The sequence below is a fragment of the Melanerpes formicivorus genome, unplaced genomic scaffold (genome assembly GCF_026170545.1).
Source record: "Melanerpes formicivorus ecotype bairdi unplaced genomic scaffold, bMelFor1.0.p_v2 SCAF_19, whole genome shotgun sequence".
Lineage (NCBI taxonomy): Eukaryota > Metazoa > Chordata > Aves > Piciformes > Picidae > Melanerpes > Melanerpes formicivorus.
The window spans coordinates 5,979,243-6,000,329 of record NW_027142371.1 but is presented as its reverse complement, the minus strand read 5'-3'; the positions used below and the strand labels follow the sequence as shown (position 1 = coordinate 6,000,329).

The following is a 21,087-nucleotide window of genomic DNA, read 5'->3' as shown; positions in this document are numbered from 1 at the left end:
AATGGTGAATCCTGGCAACACAAGTGACTGAAGCTAACCAAAGTTCTCCTACAGTTATTTAACTAACTATAAGGCCAGAGCAGCATCATATAAGAGGAAGGGCTGCTTCCTAGCAGTGCCACAAATGAGAGGAAGAGAAGGACACAAATGAGCCAAGAAGGCCACTGCAAATCTGCTGCTATCAGAAACAGGTCTGTAGTACAGCCAAGACTGCAGTCCAGTCATCCAGTCTTCAGTCAAGCTCTGCAATTGCTAAGCCACCCTGCAATGTTTTTCCCATTTTGCTTGTCATAAACTGTTGTGTAGCATTGCTCAGTGTAGATAACTGCACATTTTCTACTACAGATGCTCTTATTATTTTTTGTGAATTCAGTGATCCCTATATAGGCTGTCAAATGCTTTTAGAAGATAGGATGTATAAGTGGAAAATGAATATAATGTCTGACTGTCCATGCACCTTGTAACAAAGTGAAGCCTTCAGCAGTATCACACAGATGTATTGGAAAGTATTGCACTCAAAACAGTTCTGTTGTGTACCAATGAAATGTCTGACTCATGTCATAAAATGTCTTCTCAAAGAACCAAATAACTGAATTAACCTCTTAGTTAAACACAGCATGGTGAAGTATGACTTTGTGGTATGATCAAGAAGTCTAAGCATCCATTTATATGAATATGTTGTGGAAGCTGAAAAGTAGTATTGCACCTAACAAAGATCAGACACCTACAATCACAACAGTCACCATGATCCCGAGAAAAATACTGCCAATAAATTATATAAGTTACATAAAGTATGTAAGTTCAAGTGCATAGTGGGAGTTTGAGCAGGGGAAGAATGGAATGGAATGGAATGGAATGGAATGGAATGGAATGGAATGGAATGGAATGGAATGGAATGGAATGGAATGGAATGGAATGGAATGGAATGGAATAGACCAGGTTGGAAGAGACCTTCAAGATCATCACGTCCAACCCATCAACCAATCCAACCCACCTAAACAACTAACCCATGGCACCAAACACCCCATCAAGTCTCCTCCTGAACACCTCCAATGATGGTGACTCCACCACCTTCCTGGGCAGCCCATTCCAATGAGCAATCACTCTCTCTGTATAGAACTTCTTCCTAACATCCAGCCTAAACCTCCCCTAGTGCAGCCCGAGACTGTGTCCTCTTGTTCTGGTACTGGCTGTCTGGTAGAAGAGACCAACATCCGCCTGTCTACAACCTCCCTTCAGGTAGTTGTAGAGAGCAATAAGATCACCCCTGAGTCTCCTCCTCTCCAGGCTAAGGATCTACCAAGGAAAGCATTGGCAGCTAGTTTTCCAACAAAGGCATAGTTCAGCAGCATAAAAATGCTCTAAACAGAAGAGTTCATGTATCCCTTAAGATTATTCTGTTACTTCTAGCTGTAAAAATGTCTAACCAAATGCCTCTCTTTATGCATCTTTTCATGACGTTGCTTTTCATTATTTAAGTGTTTAGACAGACAATGGTGTTCAGGAATCACTGCACTAAGGGAAATCTGTGTACTAGATACTCAGTCACAGCCCAGTGAGCACCCAAGAGCCTTCCCCAGCATAATGAAGAAATTGTTTAATCACCCTTTCCTGACTTATCTCTCCCTCAGGCACTGTTGCAAAGCACAGCAGGAGATTGCAGGGGCCCTATGCAAGGTTTGTCCAAAGGATGACACACAAATCAGGTCCACATGGAGATCCTTAAGCAGATGCTAAATATACTTCTGCATTTCTTTAGCAACTTCCTTTTGAGGCTCTCTATCAGACACACTATTTCATTGTGCCTCACACTGGTCTCTACAGGAAGTAAATATTATTACTGTTACCTATAAAGTGGGAAATCTGATACTTAAATTATTAAGTTCACAAGGGAAAGCAGCACCACAGCATCTAGCTTTGAGCTACTAAAGGCCTAAAGGCCAATGTCAGCCACTTAATTCCTCTATGAAATGTATGAAAAGGGGATTCTTAACATCAGTGCTCAGAGTCTGTATGGGCTGCATCAGTCAGTAGGAGACACTGAGGAAAACAGTGAGTTTTAAATCCCAGTCCTGTCTGTATGCAGTGCTTAGATGCTACACTATAAGAAAAGGGAAATGATTTCCTGAATTTAGGATTTGAAGTCCAGAACTCTGAAGGTAAATATGAAAGTCCTCTCCTTTCCAAAAAGAAATAAAATCCAGGAGTAATTTGAGCTTTCTAATTTCAGAAGATAGAATTATATTATGCCTTCCATGTGGAATCTTGCTAACCAGAATGCTCATCTAAAGCATGGAACTGGATGTCATTTCCTTCTCTGCATGAAGGAATTTTAGGTGATGATCCCTCTAGGAGGACTGTTATTATTAGCTAGACTGTCCCTTCCAGTGGTTTTCCTACTGCAACCCTTTCACTTTGCATGGAATGCTTAGAATCATTATCTTAAGAAAGAAAACAGTTTCTAATTTAACAGTTAGATTCCTCATTATAGGTAACCTGAGCTCCAAATGGTTTGGTTAATTAATACTTTACATTAAGTCATCATAAAAAAAACCCTAAGATAATCATTAAAGTGATGAAATTAAACATGCAAAAATGTTTGGCAATGCCCAATTTGATCAGATTTTTTTGCAGATTAGATGTTAAAACATGGAGTTAAGTGGGAATTTAGCACCAGAATAATTAATTACTCAAAAAGGTTTCTATAATAGGACTGGGGACATCTCTCAGGTGTGCTGAGCCTGGGATTTAATGACCAAGCTCCATAAGCTCCTTAGGCCCTCAGTCACATGTGCAGAACTTAAACCAGCCAGTGGCTAAGTGCTAAGCCTGTTGACATTAATCATTGCTCCAGGTGAGCTGAATTTAGGATAGAGCTTGTAAAGAAGGTGGAAAGCTTCTCTGAGACTGACTAGTTGGGTTGTCTTGGCTCAGTGTGGCAGAATGGGGAGCTTCTTTGGATAATGTTCTTTTAAGTGGCTTGATTTAGGGGGATTATTGACAAAACTTCATAAAAATAGTTACACCTTAGAAGAGCACACAGATAGAGGTAAGCCAGGCAGGAAGCTGAATGGGAAAGGTTTAGTTGCAGAGAGTTAATTTTCTAGTTTATATATGTTTTAGATATATGTACTCAACTAATGGCTTGGGATGTCCTAACTCTTTAGGCTAGCACCAAAATCCTGTTGGGGGGGGTGTGTGTGTGTGTTTATTAGAAATACTCTTTAATTTTGTTTCTGCAGTTGGTTTTAAGAGTAAGTGAGGTATGAGACATCATTAAAAACACCTTGATGATTGTATCTTGTATGCAATCTGGGCTTGGTACCTTGCTTTTCTAAAAGGTGGTGGGGCTCTAAGCCATCATTTAAATAGATGGTGACTGCAGGCAAGGAAATAGCTATTTCTAAAGGCTTTTTATGCTAGCTTTATCAGTTAGACCTTGAGCAGATCAAAAGTTTGTTGCCTTGTTTTCCTGAATGGCAAGTGAGTCAGAATGGGAATGTCCTTGTCCTATGGTGTGGCTTACTTGAGTAGTTCTGTAGTTGACCCAAGAGCTAGTGTGAATGTGCACACAGATATAGGGCCTTGGCCAGCTGCCATGCATGTCTGTTAAGAGCAGTATGAGCACTAACTTGTTATTAACCTGTTATACAAATGAGCTTTGCTTTTTCTTGCTCGCTGTTCCCACACACTTTCCCAAAGAAATGGGGACCTGCAGTTAGTCTTTGGAAAGGACAGAGAAGAACCACCGGGCTGCTCAAATCTGTGTCAAGCTTGGAGAAGGACGTGTTTCTTACTGAAATTACTAGCCTTGAAGCTGCAAAAAACCTTGCAGGGTTACTGCTGTAGGTGTTCAGGGCCCTTCCTGAACTTTCTAGTTTTAGCTGTGAAAGTGTTCTCAGTGAGTACAAGAGCTTTGGGGTTTTAAGTAAAGGCATATGTGATTGGACTCAAGACTTGTAGCGTGGAAGTTTTGTAAGTAAGGCAGCTCCTTCCAGGTAATGTTTTTTTTTTCTCATATTTATTTCCTTTTTCTACAGGAAATCTCTCAGCAGAAGTTCAGTGAGATCAAGAATGTCACTGAAATCCCCCAAGGCTTACAATTCCCTGCAGAAAGGAGCAGTCATCTGGGATCCAAAGCCACTGCAGGTGAAGAAAATTTTTGAAGCTTTGAAGAAAGGACTTAAGTAAGGACTTTTAAAATACTGTAATTTGCCTTACCTAGTCATGCTGCTTGAGTCTGTATTGCTGTTCTCTGTCTCTATCTGGCATCTCTAAACATGCATAGTGACTTTCCCAGACACTGGCTTGGGACCTAGTAAAACAAGTTTCTTTCCCTCCCAGACAGTCTGCTCTCAAAGAAAGTGCTCTGATGTTTTTGTTTGTTACACTTCTCTAAATAGTCAGTGACAGGTAGAACTGTGGGGAAATTCTCTATCTCTTGGGAAGCAGCTGAGCTTTGTTGAGGAGGGGATGTTTTCAGTGTGGGGGGTGGCAGGCAGGAAGCCTGCAGATGAGGGAGAAACTTGGGTAAGGATGGGACAGCCAGTCCTGGGGATGACTGTTAGAAAGTTTCTGGGGAGGGAGTTTGCTTTGACTCAGCAAGCTGACTTAAAACCAAGGCTGAAAGCAAGGGTGTGCCCTGCAAGCACACAGTGGGGAGGCTGGTTCATAAACCATGCTGACTGGAGAACACTAAGAATTAGATATTCCAGTGTTTGGGGTGGGTTTCAGGATTTCTTTTTTTCTCACTCTAATGGAATTAAACTCTGGAGTTCAAAAGTAGTTGATCATCACTAGATGGCTTGTTGTGAGGGAAAGGTCTAAACACATCCACCTGAAACTTCAGCTAACTTGAGGGGATGAAACAGCTGTAGTATAACTCCATCTTCTTACAGCAATGAAGGCAACATTATCTTGCTCTAAATGTAGTGCTACTCCAGAGCCTTTATTATGATTGACTGCGCAGTCAGTGTTGTGTCAGTACAGACTTGAGTTAAAGAATTTGTTCATTGTCTTCACCTGGGAGGTGTGGGGTGCAAACAGCAGACATGAAAGACACCAAGGTATTGGCTGGCAATCTGCATTTGGGGTACTCTGGCTTTGAGGAAGCTGTCAAGTTACCTCAGAGAAATGCTGGTGGTATTCAGTTCTGAAATGGCAAATGAAACATGGGTGAACATGCTCTCTTGGTATTGCAGACCAGAAAGGAAGTTGTGGGAAGTGCTGTTTGCCTCCATTGTGACTGAAACTGGCCAACCTTTAACTGAGTCCTCAGATCTGATATAAAAATACACATCTTAAATTGTTGAGGTTACTGGGTCTAGTCTAATACTATGGGAATGTCATTTATGCCCTGAGGCTACTACTGGAAGATAAAATACTTTGGATCTGTAAACCCTATACTTCTTTTTGCTGGCATTCTGCCCACAGCAGAACTGTTGTTCCTTTTGCTGCTGTCCTCAGAATTTTGCTACTGTATTAATTCTGAACATAGTTTGTTTTCTTAAGCAGAGAACATAAAATGCACTGTAACACTGTTGTAAACTCAGATGTGTCACATTTGTATCCCAATAAAGACTATGAAGTCTTAGCCCTAAATATATCAGTCAGTGTCTTGTTACTGGATTTAGACTTAAAGCAAATAATGAAACCAAATGTTTTTTGCAGAGTTTAGAATTTATCAGAGCTTGGGGAGGAGGAACCATACAGTGTATCAGAATTTGTTCCCAGTTCTGCAGGGAATGCAGTATGAGCAGACTCCTGCCAAAACTGAGTAGCTAACTAATTGACTGAAGTAACCTACAGAAAACAACTGTATCAAATAGCAATGTGAAGTCCAACTTTTAAATAGATGCAGACTAAGTCCTCTTGGTGCTAGAGTGACTTGAATTTTTAGTACAGAGCATGTTTTACGTGCCTGTTTCTTGATAGCTGTAGCAAGCAAGTCTTTATCTGTTAACCATCTGGGTATCATTCCAATAACTCTTTATTCTGTTAACCATCTGGGTACCATTTCATCAAGCTGGCAATTCTAACACATATCTAAAAGTGATGAAGCTCTTCTGAAAAGAAAGTGAACTCTTTCTCCCACCAGTTTTGGCTGCTTCTGCAGCAAGCTGTTAATACGCAGTGTAAAGAGCAGGGAGCTGAATGCTGGAGCCGCTGGGGTGTCTTGGGGGAACTGGCTTTGTAAAAGCAAGAAAGTGAAATGTGTCAAAGCAAATGTGAAGAAGTGTAGCTGTCTAAAATGAGGCTGACTGCTCAGACTGCCTTGTGTAGTATTTATCCTTTTAAGCATAAGAGGAAAAAGTTACCTAAGTCTGCTTTGTGTTGGAAGAAGATCATCTCAGCAGACATAGCTGGGAACTCTTAAGGGACAACACTTGCATGCAAGCAAGTCTGTAGCAGCCAACTGGCACCAAGTGCTTCACACCTTGCAAAAGAGTTCCCATTCTGGAAAAAGTAATGGCTACATTAAGACATTGTCTAGCATGCTAGAAGGTGGTTTTCAGCTCTGCTCACTAAAATGCTGACATGTGCCCTACCTTACAGGCAGGGTACCACTGTGAACTTCAGTTTGTAGTGCTAGTGTTTCATGTTGGGATCTTTTGACTTTGTAAGATGGAATTGGTTGATGAATTCTTACTCCTCAGGAAGAAAAGACTTGTTCAACAAATGAACTGGTCTTCTACCTTACAGAAAATGTTCCACATGTCTGGACAGGAGCAGTTAGAGAAACCTGAAAAGGAGCTCTTTAAATGTTAGGTAACAGTAAAAAGCATCTGCTGGCACTTGTGTACAGACACTTCTCTAAGAGTTTCTGTAGAAGTATCTGTCTACAGAAACTACCCTGTCTCATCTCTTGACCCATGTCTATACAGCCATTCACATCTCTGGAGAGTAAAACAAGAGAAGCCTTCTGGAGAAGGAAGTTGCTTTGTAACATTCTGCCAAAACAGTGTTTGGGGAGGTGTTATAATGGATGTACCAGAAGAATGTAACTCTAGGTTCTCTTCCTCTCCAGTGAGTACTTGGAAGCACATCAGGCAGAACTGGATTATCTCTCTGGGCGACACAAAGATACGAAAAGGAACTCCAGATTGGTAAGATGCTTTTAATGTTAAGTACTTTAATGACTTTAAAGTCACAAAAATAGATGCCTTCTCATACCTGGGACTCCCAGGGGTTTTCCAGGCACCAGGGTGAGATCCAGCAACACATCACCGTCAGAAATGTACCAAGAAAGTTAACTCTAGCTCATGAGACTTAAACTTGAGATTTCTCATTTTCAGTATCCAACAGTGTTCTTCAGATAGCTTTCCTTTACTGGGATTCTATCTCCTTTTGTCTGTTTAGTAATTGGTGTTCATACTGAGCTTTGTGTGAACAGAAATGGAGAGGAAGATCAGACTGTTTTCCATATTGAATGTGTACTTGTAACCCAGATTCTATCTTGTTCTCTCCTAGAAATAACTTCAGCCACAGTGCTAGTGAAAAGGCAACTCACAAATGCAGCTTTGTTTTTCATTTGGGAAAGAATAGCTAGATTAAAAAACAGACAAACTCCTTCCCCCATAAACTCTCATGGTCTATGACCAGTGTCCAAGTCCTTGTTACAGCTGATGGTGAGACTCTTGCTGTCTCTTTTTAAGCATCTGCCAAAACAAACCCAGCAATCGTGCACAGAAAGTGAAGCTGCCTATAGAAATGTTGGATTGTCTCACAATAAGCAATGCATCTTGGTTTAGTGTAGCTTAACATGCATGGCAAGTTTTGCAGTAAATATGAAAGTATCACAGTATCACCAAGGTTGGAAGAGACCTCAAAAATCATCAAGTCCAACCTGTCACCACAGACCTCATGACTAGACCATGGCACCAAGTGCCACATCCAATCCCCTCTTGAACACCTTCAGGGATGGTGACTCCACCACCTCCCTGGGCAGCCCATAAGTGTTGTTAATAGGTACAAATGTACATGCTCTCCTGTTCAGTTTGTGCTATTTCTCTTTCAGGCTTTCTACTATGACCTGGATAAGGTAAGGCTATTGAGGATGAGATGAAGTGTTGTAAACAGAGCAAAATGGATGATGTCTCTACTGTGTTACTTAAAACCACGTTTAGCAAATAATTTCTCAAGTCCCTCTCTTTCCCCTCTTCTGAAGCAAATCCGCTCTGTGGAGAGATACATCAGAAAGCTGGAGTTCCACATAAGCAAGGTAAGGGGTTTTATATCTTGTACCTGTAAGGCTTGCACTGCTAGGTAAGCAAACTGTCCAAACAGAAAATACCTGCCTCATAATTTGTCTGAGCAGGAATAATGCTGGGGACTTTCTGAAAGCTGTAACAACTGTTTTTATCCAAGGAGAGGGGCTTTATTTATTTCTTTTCTTGAATGGGTCTATTCAGACTGGAAGTTGGGCACAGCCCAACCTGAGTTTGTCTGTGAAACTAGTTTACATACCCTGCCAGTTTGTTCACAAAACATAGCTGTGGGAAGACTTAGATGTTCAGCCTCCTTCCCACAAGAGGCCAAATGAGCATCTCTGTGGAGTGCATGTCTGCTCTTTGCCCTCTGCTTCCAAAGGAATCAAACCTCTCCTCTGACATAGTTAAAGGTGTAGCTGAACTGCATTTAGGGAATCAGTTTTCTGCTCCCTTAGTAATTTTTCTCTGAACTGTCACTCTCTAGTCTGAGAATAGCAAGGCAAATTGTGTCCTTGGTTTTATTTGCAGGAGTGCCTACAAACTGTTGCACTCACATCAGTCTGAAATGCAGGAGCTGCAGCATCCTGCAATACTGTGATAATGGGATTTGATTGTGGGTTTTTTGCCAGGAAAGAATATACTGATGTTCCTTCCCAAATTTTATTAAAACTATGCCAGGGTAATTCTTGTTCATTCTTTCCCCACCCCTGAATCTTAAAGGTAGAAGAACTCTATGAAGCTTACTGTATCCAGTGCAGACTACGAGATGGGGCCACTAATATGAAGCATGCCTTTTCCTTGTCTCCTTCAACCAAAGCCTCCAGAGAAAGCCTGGTGGAGCTTTACAAGAACTTCCAAGAGTGCACAGAGGTAGGAAATATGACAGACATGCAATGAAGACCTGAGTCTCCCTTGGCAAAAGTGTGCTACTGACTACACTTATTTATTTATTTGTTAATGGTGGGGGTTAAAAACTTCATGTGTGAATGAAATACAAGTATCAAGTGTGCACTGCACCCCACAAATTTTGTGCTTCTTTTTTGCTACCTTGAATTCTGTACTCCATTTTTTTGCACATATGCAGCTTGTCCTCCTGCACTCATGAGGACAAGGAAAAAAACCCTTTGAATTTCTGCTTTAGTACCGGGGTCCATTATTACTTCCAGTGGAAGTAATGGGATGAAAACTGGATAATGAGTGGGCTCTGCTGGCTTCATAAAACAAGCAGTGGAAGGCAACTGACAGCAAATGGCTCCAGCAGTTCCACTCTTCTGTGGAGTTGCAAAAGGGGAAAAAAAAAAAAGCCCAAGTCTTTTAAGGATGGGACAAGAAAATGGCATATATGGGAAGATAGCTACTTGGCACTGCTTTTCAGTCACAGTGACTGCTCAGTCTTTCTTCTAGGACATGTGCTTTATAGAAAGTGCCTTGGAGGTCCATTTGGGAGAGTTTCACTTGAAGATGAAAGGTATGTTCCTCTCTTGTTCCCCTCAAGACTTATCATTGATTTAGGGTTTCCTATGTAGCAATCTGATCCATTGAGAGTCCCATTTATTCAGTGTCAGTTGTTTTCTCTGGCTTTCTGGATCAGATCCTGAACAGAATTTTGGCAGCCTTTTTGCTACAGCACTGTAACACAGCTCTGCAGTGATATTTGAGTACAAAAGCTGACAAGCTTTCTTCACTCAGCTCAGTCAAAGTTTGTCCTTTTAAGAGTGCTTTGGGCTGGTGGCATAGCTTGTGCACAGAGCTGAACACAAGAGGGTGTTGGCCAGACAGTCTCTTTATTTATTGCAGGCTGAGGCTTTGGGGGACATTGTGAAACTCTACAAGTATTAGGACTTTTCCTTCTCTTTTCAGGGTTGGTGGGCTTTGCACGTCTCTGCCCGGGGGACCAGTACGAGGTGCAGTATACAGCAATTCATTTTGTCCTTTATTGTACTGCTGTGAGCTTGCAGGAGAGAAGCAAGAGAGCAAAAGTGCAACATATAGAAGGGGAGGGGGAGACAGACTAGGATAAAACCAACTGATGAGAACAATTCTTTGGCACATTCACTAGGTACTCTGCCCTCTGAGACCGAGGAGGGAAAGATGGGATTCAGGCATTATGGGAGGTTTAAAAGATGGCAGTGACTGTTTGGGGTTTGGTTTGGTTTTTCAAAACCAACCTGTCAAGTCTCTGTCTTCAAAGTTGCCCTGGATTCAAGTAACTGTTGCTGCCTATTTCTTGGAATATTGCCCTTGGCATGGTTTGAATGCATCTTAGTATCTCACTGGATTGCTCTCCTGCTTCTGACAGTTCCAAATGAATACCAGTGTGCCTTGTATTCCAGTACCACTACACTTGCTGTGCAATATGGTTTTGCAGTTGTTCTGGAACGGGTGGGATGTGTCATTTGGTACTGAGTTAAGGTCCAGCCTTAATCTCTTCCTCCAGTCTTCTAGCTTTATCTAAATTCCTAAATGTATTGTGATCAAAGGAATGATTTTTGTCTCTGTGGTGCTGGAACAGTGCAAGGCCTAAAGACTGAAGGGAACACGCTGAGGATATGTAGACCCAACATCCTATCTTCTTCGTGGTTTCTAGGTGTTTGTGCGACTGGGGCGCCAAAAGTGGAGGTTGAAAGGCAAGATTGAGACTGATGACAGCCAAACATGGGATGAGGAGGAGAAGATTTTTATACCCAATCTTCATGAGAAGTTTGAAATCAAGGTGTGGTGTATAATGGTTGGATTGGAATCAGTGGGTTAATGTGGTCTGCTGCCATACTCCTTACCTATTAGGCTACCAAGCATTTGTCAAATGCTTAGATAGTTTTCCTCTCCTAGCCATGTAGAAATAACAGTTAATCAATGGTCTGATCATTGAGCAGACCTCTACTGCTGGTTTTGTGTTGCTCCTGGCAGTCATGACTGTGGTAGTGCATCTGCTTTCCTATGTTCTGGAGTCTGGTATCTGTCATTGTCTTCTTGGTTTGTTTGAAATAAAATTCCTAGATCAATATCTGGGATTTTCTGTGTTGAAGTCTAGATGTGCAGATAAAAAGATGTGTGTGTATGTAGGTATTATTTATAGCACCCATGTGGAATATTAAGTACCTGGAGTTCTGTTCTCTGAAAGAAATATGCATGTGGAAAACATGGATCACTGCACATGTGTGTGTTTTGAATGTATAGTTCAAATGTCCCTTTATCTGGGTGCACTGCAGATTTAGTCATGTTTTACTCCTGAAGTGCTCTATATCTATAAAGCACTAATGGCATGCACATGCTGGTGCAAACTGTCTGTGTTTTATGTCTTTATTTAGGGTTCTGACACTTCTTTTTAAAGTACCTTGGAGGAGGCCATATCTGTAACAGTGAGAGACCTGTGCTTAGTGGTCTGTGATGCTTAGATGACAGATTGGGGGTACCCCTAGGGGAAGGCTTGTATTTTTCATAGACCCTTGTGTAGCTGCCCCTGGCTTTCATTCTGGCACTTACCTAGCAGGTGGAGTTAATCCTTGAACAGCATTTCCCCTGCAGTCTGGCATCTTTTATGGGCTGGACTCTGCAGCATGAGTCTCGTCAGCCTAAAAGGAGCCGAGATCGAGGGCTGTGCTGGATCCTATTCTGCTAGGAAAGTGTGCCAGTGAAGGGTTTCAAGCCTTGGCAGCTGTGTTAAAGCAGCTATTTCAATGTTCCCCTCCTATCTGGCAGCAAGAACTGGGTTACATAGGAGAGACTCTTTGGCATCTTGCCGGCACAGCCTTTGCAAATGTGCTTGTAATGCATTTTTTCCCTGCCACTGCTCAATGAAGATCAGGTGAGAGGCTAATTCAGGTCCCTGTTTTCCCATAATAGTTTTGAAAACTTGTCTTACTTTGTGTGACCATGATAAGTTTTACTCTTTTTGTCAGCTTAGGAAAGTCTACTGACTAATGTCCTCCACACCCTCCTGCTCTTTCCACTTCATGCTTAATAATCTTTGCCCAGTACAAATACATAGCAGGTTTAAAAAAAAAATGAAAGTAGAGAAGTGCCAAAGAGTGTTCCAAGAGGAGCCTAGCAACAAAACTTTTGCTAGCTCTTGAAGGAGATGGAGGCATTTAACTCATTCCTGAAGTGGACTTTGGGCACTTCTGAAATTCTGTGCTGACTCTGATGCTTTACGTGCACCGTAACACAAGTTGTTGTATCCCTCCCAAGCCTGTAACTGCACTGATAACAAACTTAGAGCTTCTTGCAGAGCTAGAGGGAGGCTTGTCAAAGTTCTGATTATGGTCCACAGCTGAGCTCAAATGTTTAGAAAGGTCACAGTGGATGCAGACAGTTGTGCTTCCAGATCCTTTAGGCAATTGAGAGCTGAAATGATCTGCTGTAGGTAAGCTAATAGACTTCTCTGTGATAGAACACTGTCATAAAAGCATCTAATACATAGACAAGCTGGACTCAGTGCTGTAAATACCAACTGCTTGTACACATACCAGCACTTCCAAATTTCAGACTAACTTCTCTCTTAAAAACACAGTCTGTCATAGTCTGTCAGAGGTGCTGTACAGCTCTGCTTCTCTCTAACCTGTGGAGCTCCTTTCCTCTTTGTTAGCATCTATAACACACTTCTCATGGAGATATTGGCTCACAGCGCTTTAGGAGCCCAGAACTGCATCAAGGTTTTAAGTTTGTTGTGACTATTAGAGCAGATCTGAGCCTGGAGTGTTCTTTCTTTCCATGCACATGACTTGGGATGGTCTGGAAAGATGAAAATGGGTGTGTTTCTGTCCCTGCAGGTGACAGAGCTGCGAGGCCTGGCCACTATTCTAGTTGGTGTCGTGACGTGCGACAGCATAAACTTCTTTACAACCAAGCCTCAGGCAATCATTGTGGATATAACTGAACTGGGCACAATCAAGCTGCAGCTGGAGGTCCTCTGGAAGTAAGTACAAGCTTCAGATGAAAAAATCTGGAGCTAAACATTTGAAGTAAATGAAAGATTCCAGAGTGTGTCACTTAGTGACATTCAACAGCAGTCATCTTTCTATTTGCAGAGCGGGTGCAGGATAGATAGCAGCCACACGCTTCCTCAGAGCAGCCTCAGACACTGTGCCTGATCTCTGACTGTGGGATCAATCCTCAGGAAGGGAAGGGGCAAAGAGACAGAAGCAATTTCTATGACTCCTCAGAAGCAATTTCTGTGACCCTTCAGTTCTGTGATGCTGCAGAGCCATGGCCAGCCACTTGAGCTGACCAGAAGGCTTTTGCTTATCTCACTGCTCTCCAGAATGGGCATTCAAATCTTACTCCAAGCAATACATCTGTAAAACATGAACAATCTTAAAGATGATGAAATGAATCTGAAAATAGCAGCATGTAGGCACAGTGGGAGGAAAATAAGTTGTCATTTTAGGGCAATCACTATTACCTGGCCACCCTTTGTTAAAAATGAAGCTTTCTCAAAGCCTTAGCACCTTCATATTTGCACTGTGATTGCAGTTATTGCTATAAGCCCTGTTTTGTGCACTGCAGGAGAGCTTGGTTCCAGAGGCACTTTTAAAATAGCTGAATATTTTTATAGTGCTTGTGATTGGTTACATTGTTTTGTTTTATATCTGTACATGGATTTATTTTTTTTGGTAGTGGATTACTGATGTTATTAAAAGCAAATTCTCACTTTTGTGGATGCTGCACTTGAACTTTCTCCTCCCTCTAGGCACACTACCACTGATTTTGGAGTTAGTATCATTATATCTGCTTCATGGGACTGTCAGTCCATACTGAGAGACATGTCTGCAACAAATCAAAGTTTTTCTTTTAGCCTGTTTTCATTCCCCACCATTGTCCAGAGGTTAAACCTGGCCATCTTAGTGAAGTGGCCAATTACACAGCAGGCGCTCTTTGCTTGTAGTTTTGGATCCATATACTTACTGCAGTCCTCAGTTCTTCACAACCCAACATGGCAAAGAGGTGTTTGAACACACCTCTGTGATAAGAACCTTCTTGAAAGCTCACTTTGTGATAACTTGTGGATCTAGGCTGACTCCAGGAAAAGCAGAAATAGAAGAGTGTTTAGGTTCGGAAGAGCAGGGAGCTATGCTTTGCAAGGCAGGCTCAGCTGTGACTCAGCCTTATGCACCTCTTTTCCAGCCATGCTGGTTGCTTGGCCTCTTAAAAATTACCCTAAACTAAGAAAGCTTGTATGTATTGAATGTCTGCTAAATGTGCCCCAAAACCAAACAGATCTTTCAGTAAGAGAAACATTTCCCTGCCCTCAAGCTAAAGCAGCAAATATATTCTACAGTCAGACTTTATTTTAGGTCCTAATAACCTGTCTTCATTGTTGGACTCAAATCACCTCACTGTCCTGGTACCCACTAACAGCACAGATGCCACAAGATTTTTCTGTTGCAATTCCTGCTGAAGTGTTGATAAACAGATTTCAGGTTGCATTGCTGGGCTTGGGGAAAGAAAAGCTTTATTTATGAGCATGCTATTTTCTGCCTGTCTTGTGTGTATGCTGTGCTTCTTGACTGTACTGTTGACTTGTACATGCAGTTGGGCTGGAACATAAGTCTTGGTGACTGCATCTGAAAGGTGTTTCCAAATGTACATATTGCTCTAAGTCAATGAGAAATAAACTCACACAGCAGAGTTTTGCCCACACCTTTTGTTTCTGCCACTTTATCCTCCTGAGATCTAACAATAGGCATCAGTATATGCTTTGTTTTGGTGAGGTGCTCCAGCTGCTCTGAGACTTTAAAGGCCTCTGTTTCCTATTTGAGAGGCTGAGCTGCTAATTAGTTGGGTAACAGAGTCTCATTCCAGAAGCTTGCTGTGATCTTGCATTATAGGCATTGTGAAACTTCCCCTTAGTCATGCCAGTGTGTTTGCATTCTCATTTGAGTTTGAAAAATGTCAAGTGGGGATGGTGCAAACAGCATCATATAAATATACTCTCCTTTTCATTGAAGTAGTTCTTTAAAAGACAGTCCTTTTAAAGGAAGGCTGATTTAAAATAGTCTGTTTTGAAATGTGCATATCTTGGTATTGGGGAAGGAAGGAGAGAAGAGGGGCAGAGGAGGATAGATAGGCTCCTGTCCATTCCTGATAAAGTCTGGTGCCTTTATTTGCCATCTCTCATCCATGCCAACCAAACTTGCTTTGGGTTTAACCTGGATGTAAAATGATCAAAGGTTCTACAGTTTTCAGAGCAAGAAAGTACTGCAGACAGAACCCTTTGTTGCAGAGATGCTGTGCCAGGGAGGTTTAGGTTGGATGTTAGGAAGAAGTCCTATACAGAGAGAGTGATTGCCCATTGGAATGAGCTGCCTGGGGAGGTGGTGGAGTCACCATCATTGGAGGTGTTCAGGAGGAGACTTGACAGGGTGCTTGGTGCCATGGGTTAGCTGTTTGGGTGGGTTGGATTGGTTGATGGGTTGGACACGATGATCTTGAAGGTCTCTTCCAACCTGGTTTATTATTATTGTATAGGAAATCTCCCTGAATTCAAGCCAAACATCTTAAGTTTCACTTGTGCGGTGAAGGAGACTCCTTTATTGACCTGGATACCTTCTTTATTGACCTGGATCTAAAATCTGGTTTTGCCCTAACATGGGAAGTGCTGCACTGAGAGATGGCACATCCATAGTGGAGTTTGGAAGAAATCACTTCTAATCTCTTCTTGTTAACCCACATAAACAGCACCTACCAGATAGGTTCTGTTTGCTGGATCTAGTTGCTTGCCTTTTCTTGCTGTCAGTAACTTGCATAAATAATTATGCCCATAATTTGCTCTTCCAAAAAGACTGTGAGGGAAACACCTTCCTCTTCTGGGGCACTACATTTTCTCAGGTGATAGTCTAAATCTCCAAGGCAAATGATACTTGTGACTGATTCTTGTTTGTTTGTTTTTAAATACAATTCAAATTCTGTTGACACTTGATTGTTGCAGTAACTTGCAGCTTTGAATGCAGCTGCTGACTGGTAAGATGAGCACTCCTGTGGCATTTGAGAGAACCATCACCCAGCTTTTAGAGCTGGAAACAGTTGAGCTGGGAGCAGGATTAGTGGGGATGCACTTTTGCTTGCAAGTTAATGCCCATTTGGAATTTTTCAGTGGATGAGAAAACTCTGGCCTGGTCTCTGCTGTGTTTAAGCTTTGTGCAATTATTGGTGTCTCACCAAGTGGATTCTCCAGGGTGCTTCTGCACAGACCTGGCAGGCCCCTCCTCTTTGACAGCCTATTTGCTCAAGCTGTTTACAGAAATGAGAAGCTGTGTGGTGATAACTCCTGGTGTTTCTATTTTCAAAGACAGAACATTCAAAATAACAGCTGCTTTGCCTTTGATTTAAGAATAACTAAACAGATGCAGCTGATTTGCCCAAACTTTACTGAGAGGCAAGCTTTCAGTCTAGACCTGCTTTGTGAGAAATCCAACTGTAGATCACTCTTCCCTTCCAAATGTATGTTTTCTTTAAATAGGCCTCTAGTCTTTTGGACTCTAACAAAAGTTCCTTCAGTTCCTTTATAAAATATGCCATGAAGGGTGAGAATGAGCTTGGGCCCATTGCAGGACAGCTTTGTTGGCCAGTTTGGCAGAAGACTTTGGGGTTTTTTTTGCCAACCTAAACAGCAGTCTGAATTCTCTCTCTCACATGAAGGACAAAGAGAAAACTGAAGTTCTGAAAAGAAAATACAGGCTAGCTCCCTGTACTGGGATCTAAGGGTGCCAGCCAGAGCCACTCTTGTGATTTCTGTCTGCTTTGACTGTGTGCTGGCCTGGCTCACAAGGGATTGTGGAGTAGGAGGGAAGAAAAAACTTAAAGGAGAATAAAAAAGGAAAGTCTAGGTGTTTGTGGGGTTTTTGTTTGGTTGGTTTGGGGGTTTTTTTGTGTTTTTTTTTTTTTGATGCATACCTACTGGTGATCTTTCTCTTAGGAAAAAAAGCTTATATGGATAGGTGGTAACTCATGCAGGTATCATTAGGCACTCATCCATCAATGCACCTCTCTGCTTTGGATGGAATTGATGTTTCAGAGCTTAGCCTTTTGTGATGAGCTGTACTCACCTGGAAAGGGATGTTTATTTTGATGGGTAGGAGAAAGGTCACAACAAGCACACTTAATTACTTGAGCATTTTCACTTGTGTTCAACAGGGGGAAAAGAAATTTGAAGAGCAACAGAGTCCAATCCAGCCGACCAGAATTATTTCCTCTGTATTAATGCAAATCAGGGTTCACAGGCTTAGCAGGGGGATTTGGTCCTATCCACCAAGACCCCTTCTGGCCTTGGTATTTAATACATGGAGCTACTGGACAGCAGGAGTGTGATTAGAGCACTGTCTTGGCAGTGGGAGAAAGGAATGCTCTGGGGCTGAAGAGTGAAACAAGTTCAGTTTCTCTCTGCTCCTTCCTGGTTTATGCTCTCAGAGGAACATAAGTAATGTTAAGTGTCCTCCTTACACACCCAACAGGAAAATGTAGCAGGGTGAGGGAACTGGTAGAAATCTCAAGTATCTCATTCCTCCATGGGTTTGGTGGTTGTGACCTCACTAGGAATCCACGTGCAGTGCTGACAAGGTTGAGGTACCACTCAGGGTGTGTGGATGCAAAGCTTCTGATGTCATGGGAGGTTCAATCTAGGAAACGTGAACTCTCACGTGTTGTAAGCCTCTGCTGGGGCAAGCTGGGCCTGTGTGTTTTGAACCTGAAGTCCTACAACAATGCCAAGGCAAGTTAAGGAGAGCTCTGTGCTACATTTACATTGGCCTTAACAGTGACAGCATTGTAGTGTCGTGCACTCGGTGCCAATGTTGTAATTCGCCATAACCAAAGGCCAGTGGGTTTGGCAATATAGAAGGGAGACAACAAAGATGATCAGGCACAGGGGGACCCCTCTCACATTTAATAGAATTTTTTGTGCTTGAAAAGGTGCTGATGGCTAATACTGTGCAGACACACAGATGTTCACTGGGGGAAATGTGGAAAGGAAATTATTAGCCACGGTTCCTCTCCGTGCAGCCAGGGAGAACCCCCCCATGTCAAAGTACTTGTTCCACAATTTGAAGTTAAGTGATGACTTTTCCACATGGTTTTGACCTATGCAGAGATTTTGTCAGTAATTTCAGGAAGCAGCCTGACAAGCTAAGGAAAAGTGTGTGACAATGGAAGGCAATAGTCTGCTTGTAAAGTCTGGTGTGTGACAGATCTTAGCTGTGGATTGCCTCCTGTTTGTGTGTCTGGGGAAAGCCTTCTATATTGGACTTCTTCCCTATGTTTGTCCCCTGAGTATCCTCCACTGGTTTCTCTCAGTGTCAAGATACTGGGAGAGAGTGAGTCATAGATCTATCCCACTATGATCTTTTGTTTACTGTAAAAGTGTGGACAAAGGAGATGGATCATGCCTAAAGAGCTCACAACCAACCAATAACAAATGCTTTGGAGCAGACCTGATTCTTTCATTCATGCTGGGCTTCTCTCAACTTGTTACCTTGCAGTAACAGGCAGGGTGTGCTGGCTTGGAGGGCAGCTGAATTGCTGTGTTTTCCTAGAATGTTTTAATAACTGTTAAAGGGGCAAAAGAGATTTAGCTTGTTGTCCCTTTCCCCCAGAGTGTTGGTTTGCATTAAGGCATTGCTATATTAAAAGCTAAAAAAGAGGGATGGATCCCTGTGACTCTTCTTAAGCAATGTCATGGATGGGGGTGATTGGCTTCCATCAGTAAACACAGCAGGCTTTGGCTTAAAGGCTCTCTCTGTCAAACCCCCCAATTTATTCTCTGCACAGTGAGACAATACAGATGGTGCTTAATGTGACTCCCTGGGGCTGACCTGTTTGTTGAACCCCAGCTGGGTGACACTGGTTAATTTAGCCAATTAACCTGTATTAGGTGAGCTCAGAGAGTATTACCTCCATGCTGAGCAAGACAGTGGTGTGTTGCACCACAGGATGCTGCTGGGAATTGTCCTTGTGCAACAGGAGAAGCTAGAGAGCATTGGAGCTCTGCTCTTCGGCTTTTGCTAGAGGGCAGAAGCTCCTTGCCCTATAATTGATTAGTCCTCGTTATTGTTTGGCTCTTTTCAGACTTTTAGTGGTTCTGTATTGAACAGCTAAATGCAGCTGGCTTTATCCTACTGTTTGGTCATTCTATTTACATCAGTGAGAGTACAGATTTCTTCTAAGCAATTTCCCCCTCCTGTCCTCCCCACCCTCCAAAGGCCAGGACTGAACTGCAAAAGCAAACTTTCTCTTGGTGCCCCAAGAAATATCAGTAGGGAACAAAAGTAACATGTAGTAAAAACAAACTTGCTTTACTTAACCAGGAGAGGGAAAACATGTTTAAAGTTAGCTGAGTTGCATTTTGGGACTTCATCCAAGTTTCTTTATACTGCTTTGCAAAGGAGTTGGGAAATTCATGGCTGTGTTGAGAAGTCTTCAGAGCAGGACTGGTCAAACTCCTGTAGCCCATAGCCAGTGTCCTCTGCAGCTACAACTGGATGCATCCATGACTTGTGTGAACCACACACTTTGCCAAATACCATTGCAAGCTTCCCCTGCCAGCCTAAGGAGTTGATATTAACATTGGAGGGATAATGAAGTTTTTCTAGTGGCTTTTCCAAGTGGTGTGTGCTCTGCAGGAGGGGAATTCATGTCAGTTGTCCTTTATGATGTGTTGTGTTTCCTTCCTATCTGGTGTGGAGTATCTCTTACTAGCTGCCAGCAAACAGCCTGGTCTGTGCTTGCTGGCACTGGTGTGTGCATGGCTGCTGCAGAAGGACAGGGAGCACTTCAGACCTTTGGTCTGTTGGACTCTTCTTCTCAAGACTGTGGCCCAGGTCTCTGTTCAAAAGCTGTTGAGAATTCCATGAGAAATACAGAACCTTTTAGCTTGTGTTTCTCTGTTGGTGCAAGCAAAGACATTGGTCAGAGAGGTAGTCCCTGTTTGCTTTTATTCCCTGTATTGTTTACTAAATGTCACAGTTCAAATCCTAAGAGCAGCTGCTGCTACTGAACATCACCATGCTTTCTGGTCTTAATGACACTTAGGCTTTTATGTCTTCTGCTACAGCCCCTTTGACACAGAGAACCTGTTTTTGTCCCCTGGAAGCACTGCCAAGTTTTCTGTGGGTAGCAGGAAGAGCTTGTTGTACAACTGGACCCCACCAAATACTCCCAGCTTCAGAGAGAAATACTACCTGGTGAGTATGCAAAGGCAAGAAAAATGCACAGCCCAGCCCTAGGACTTGATTTTTGGATTAGGTTAAGCTATTAAGAACACCCTCAGAAATGTGCACACACAGCACTCCAAAGCCTTTGCAGCTTATTTTGTGACTTTGGCTTGCTTGTGGGCTTTTCAGGTTTAGCATATTCCCCATGGCAGCCAGAATGGTAGGGGTGTGGACATCTGCTCTAATGGTCTGTGCTGGAAAGCAGCCTGGGAACCAGTCACTGTCAGTAGCCCTGGAGCAGAATGGTGTCTCAGAGATGCTCTGTGATATCAGCTTTCCTCTTCCTCAGCCACTCTTTTCCTGAGTGTAGTCCAGGGGAGCAGAAAACTCCATGGTTTCCCCTTCATTCAAGAGGGGTTTAATGCTTTAGTTGTGTTAGGATCATAAAAAAAAGAACCACACAACCCAGTTAATTCTGCCCTACATCTCAAATGCCAAAACCATCACATGTATGTTCTCCTAACACCAAGCCTAAGCCAGGTTTGGCATTGCCTCCCCAAGGCAGCAGAACATGCAGGCTTTTTTGGGTAGTAGTGTGTATTATGTGCACAAGCTAAGTTGGACTCTTCAAGATGAACAGTTCCTCTAACCTCTGCAGTCCAGTCCTGTCCTGAGCTGCTGTGACACTAAAGCTGCTTCCCACAAACACTTTTCTAGCTGTCTTGGTAACTTTC

The 21,087-nt window shown here is 42.6% G+C and overlaps 1 protein-coding gene across 6 annotated transcripts in view; it reads left to right on the top strand.

Moving 5' to 3' along the window:
• Positions 1 to 21,087, top strand: part of RIPOR3 (RIPOR family member 3) — a 55,788-nt gene that overhangs the window by 24,062 nt on the left and 10,639 nt on the right. For 4 of the 6 annotated variants that reach the window (XM_068149908.1, XM_068149907.1, XM_068149909.1 and 1 more), the window contains exons 3-12: positions 4,041 to 4,187; positions 7,028 to 7,106; positions 8,018 to 8,041; positions 8,168 to 8,221; positions 8,931 to 9,080; positions 9,615 to 9,678; positions 10,071 to 10,114; positions 10,798 to 10,923; positions 12,980 to 13,125; positions 20,254 to 20,383. In XM_068149908.1, coding sequence (XP_068006009.1) covers positions 4,041 to 4,187; positions 7,028 to 7,106; positions 8,018 to 8,041; positions 8,168 to 8,221; positions 8,931 to 9,080; positions 9,615 to 9,678; positions 10,071 to 10,114; positions 10,798 to 10,923; positions 12,980 to 13,125; positions 20,254 to 20,383 — 964 coding nt within the window. Of the gene's footprint in view, positions 1 to 1,113; positions 1,240 to 3,611; positions 3,846 to 4,040; positions 4,188 to 7,027; positions 7,107 to 8,017; positions 8,042 to 8,167; positions 8,222 to 8,930; positions 9,081 to 9,614; positions 9,679 to 10,070; positions 10,115 to 10,797; positions 10,924 to 12,979; positions 13,126 to 20,253; positions 20,384 to 21,087 lie in introns of those variants that run through there. The other 2 variants (XM_068149910.1, XM_068149905.1) reach the window with 2 other exon arrangements.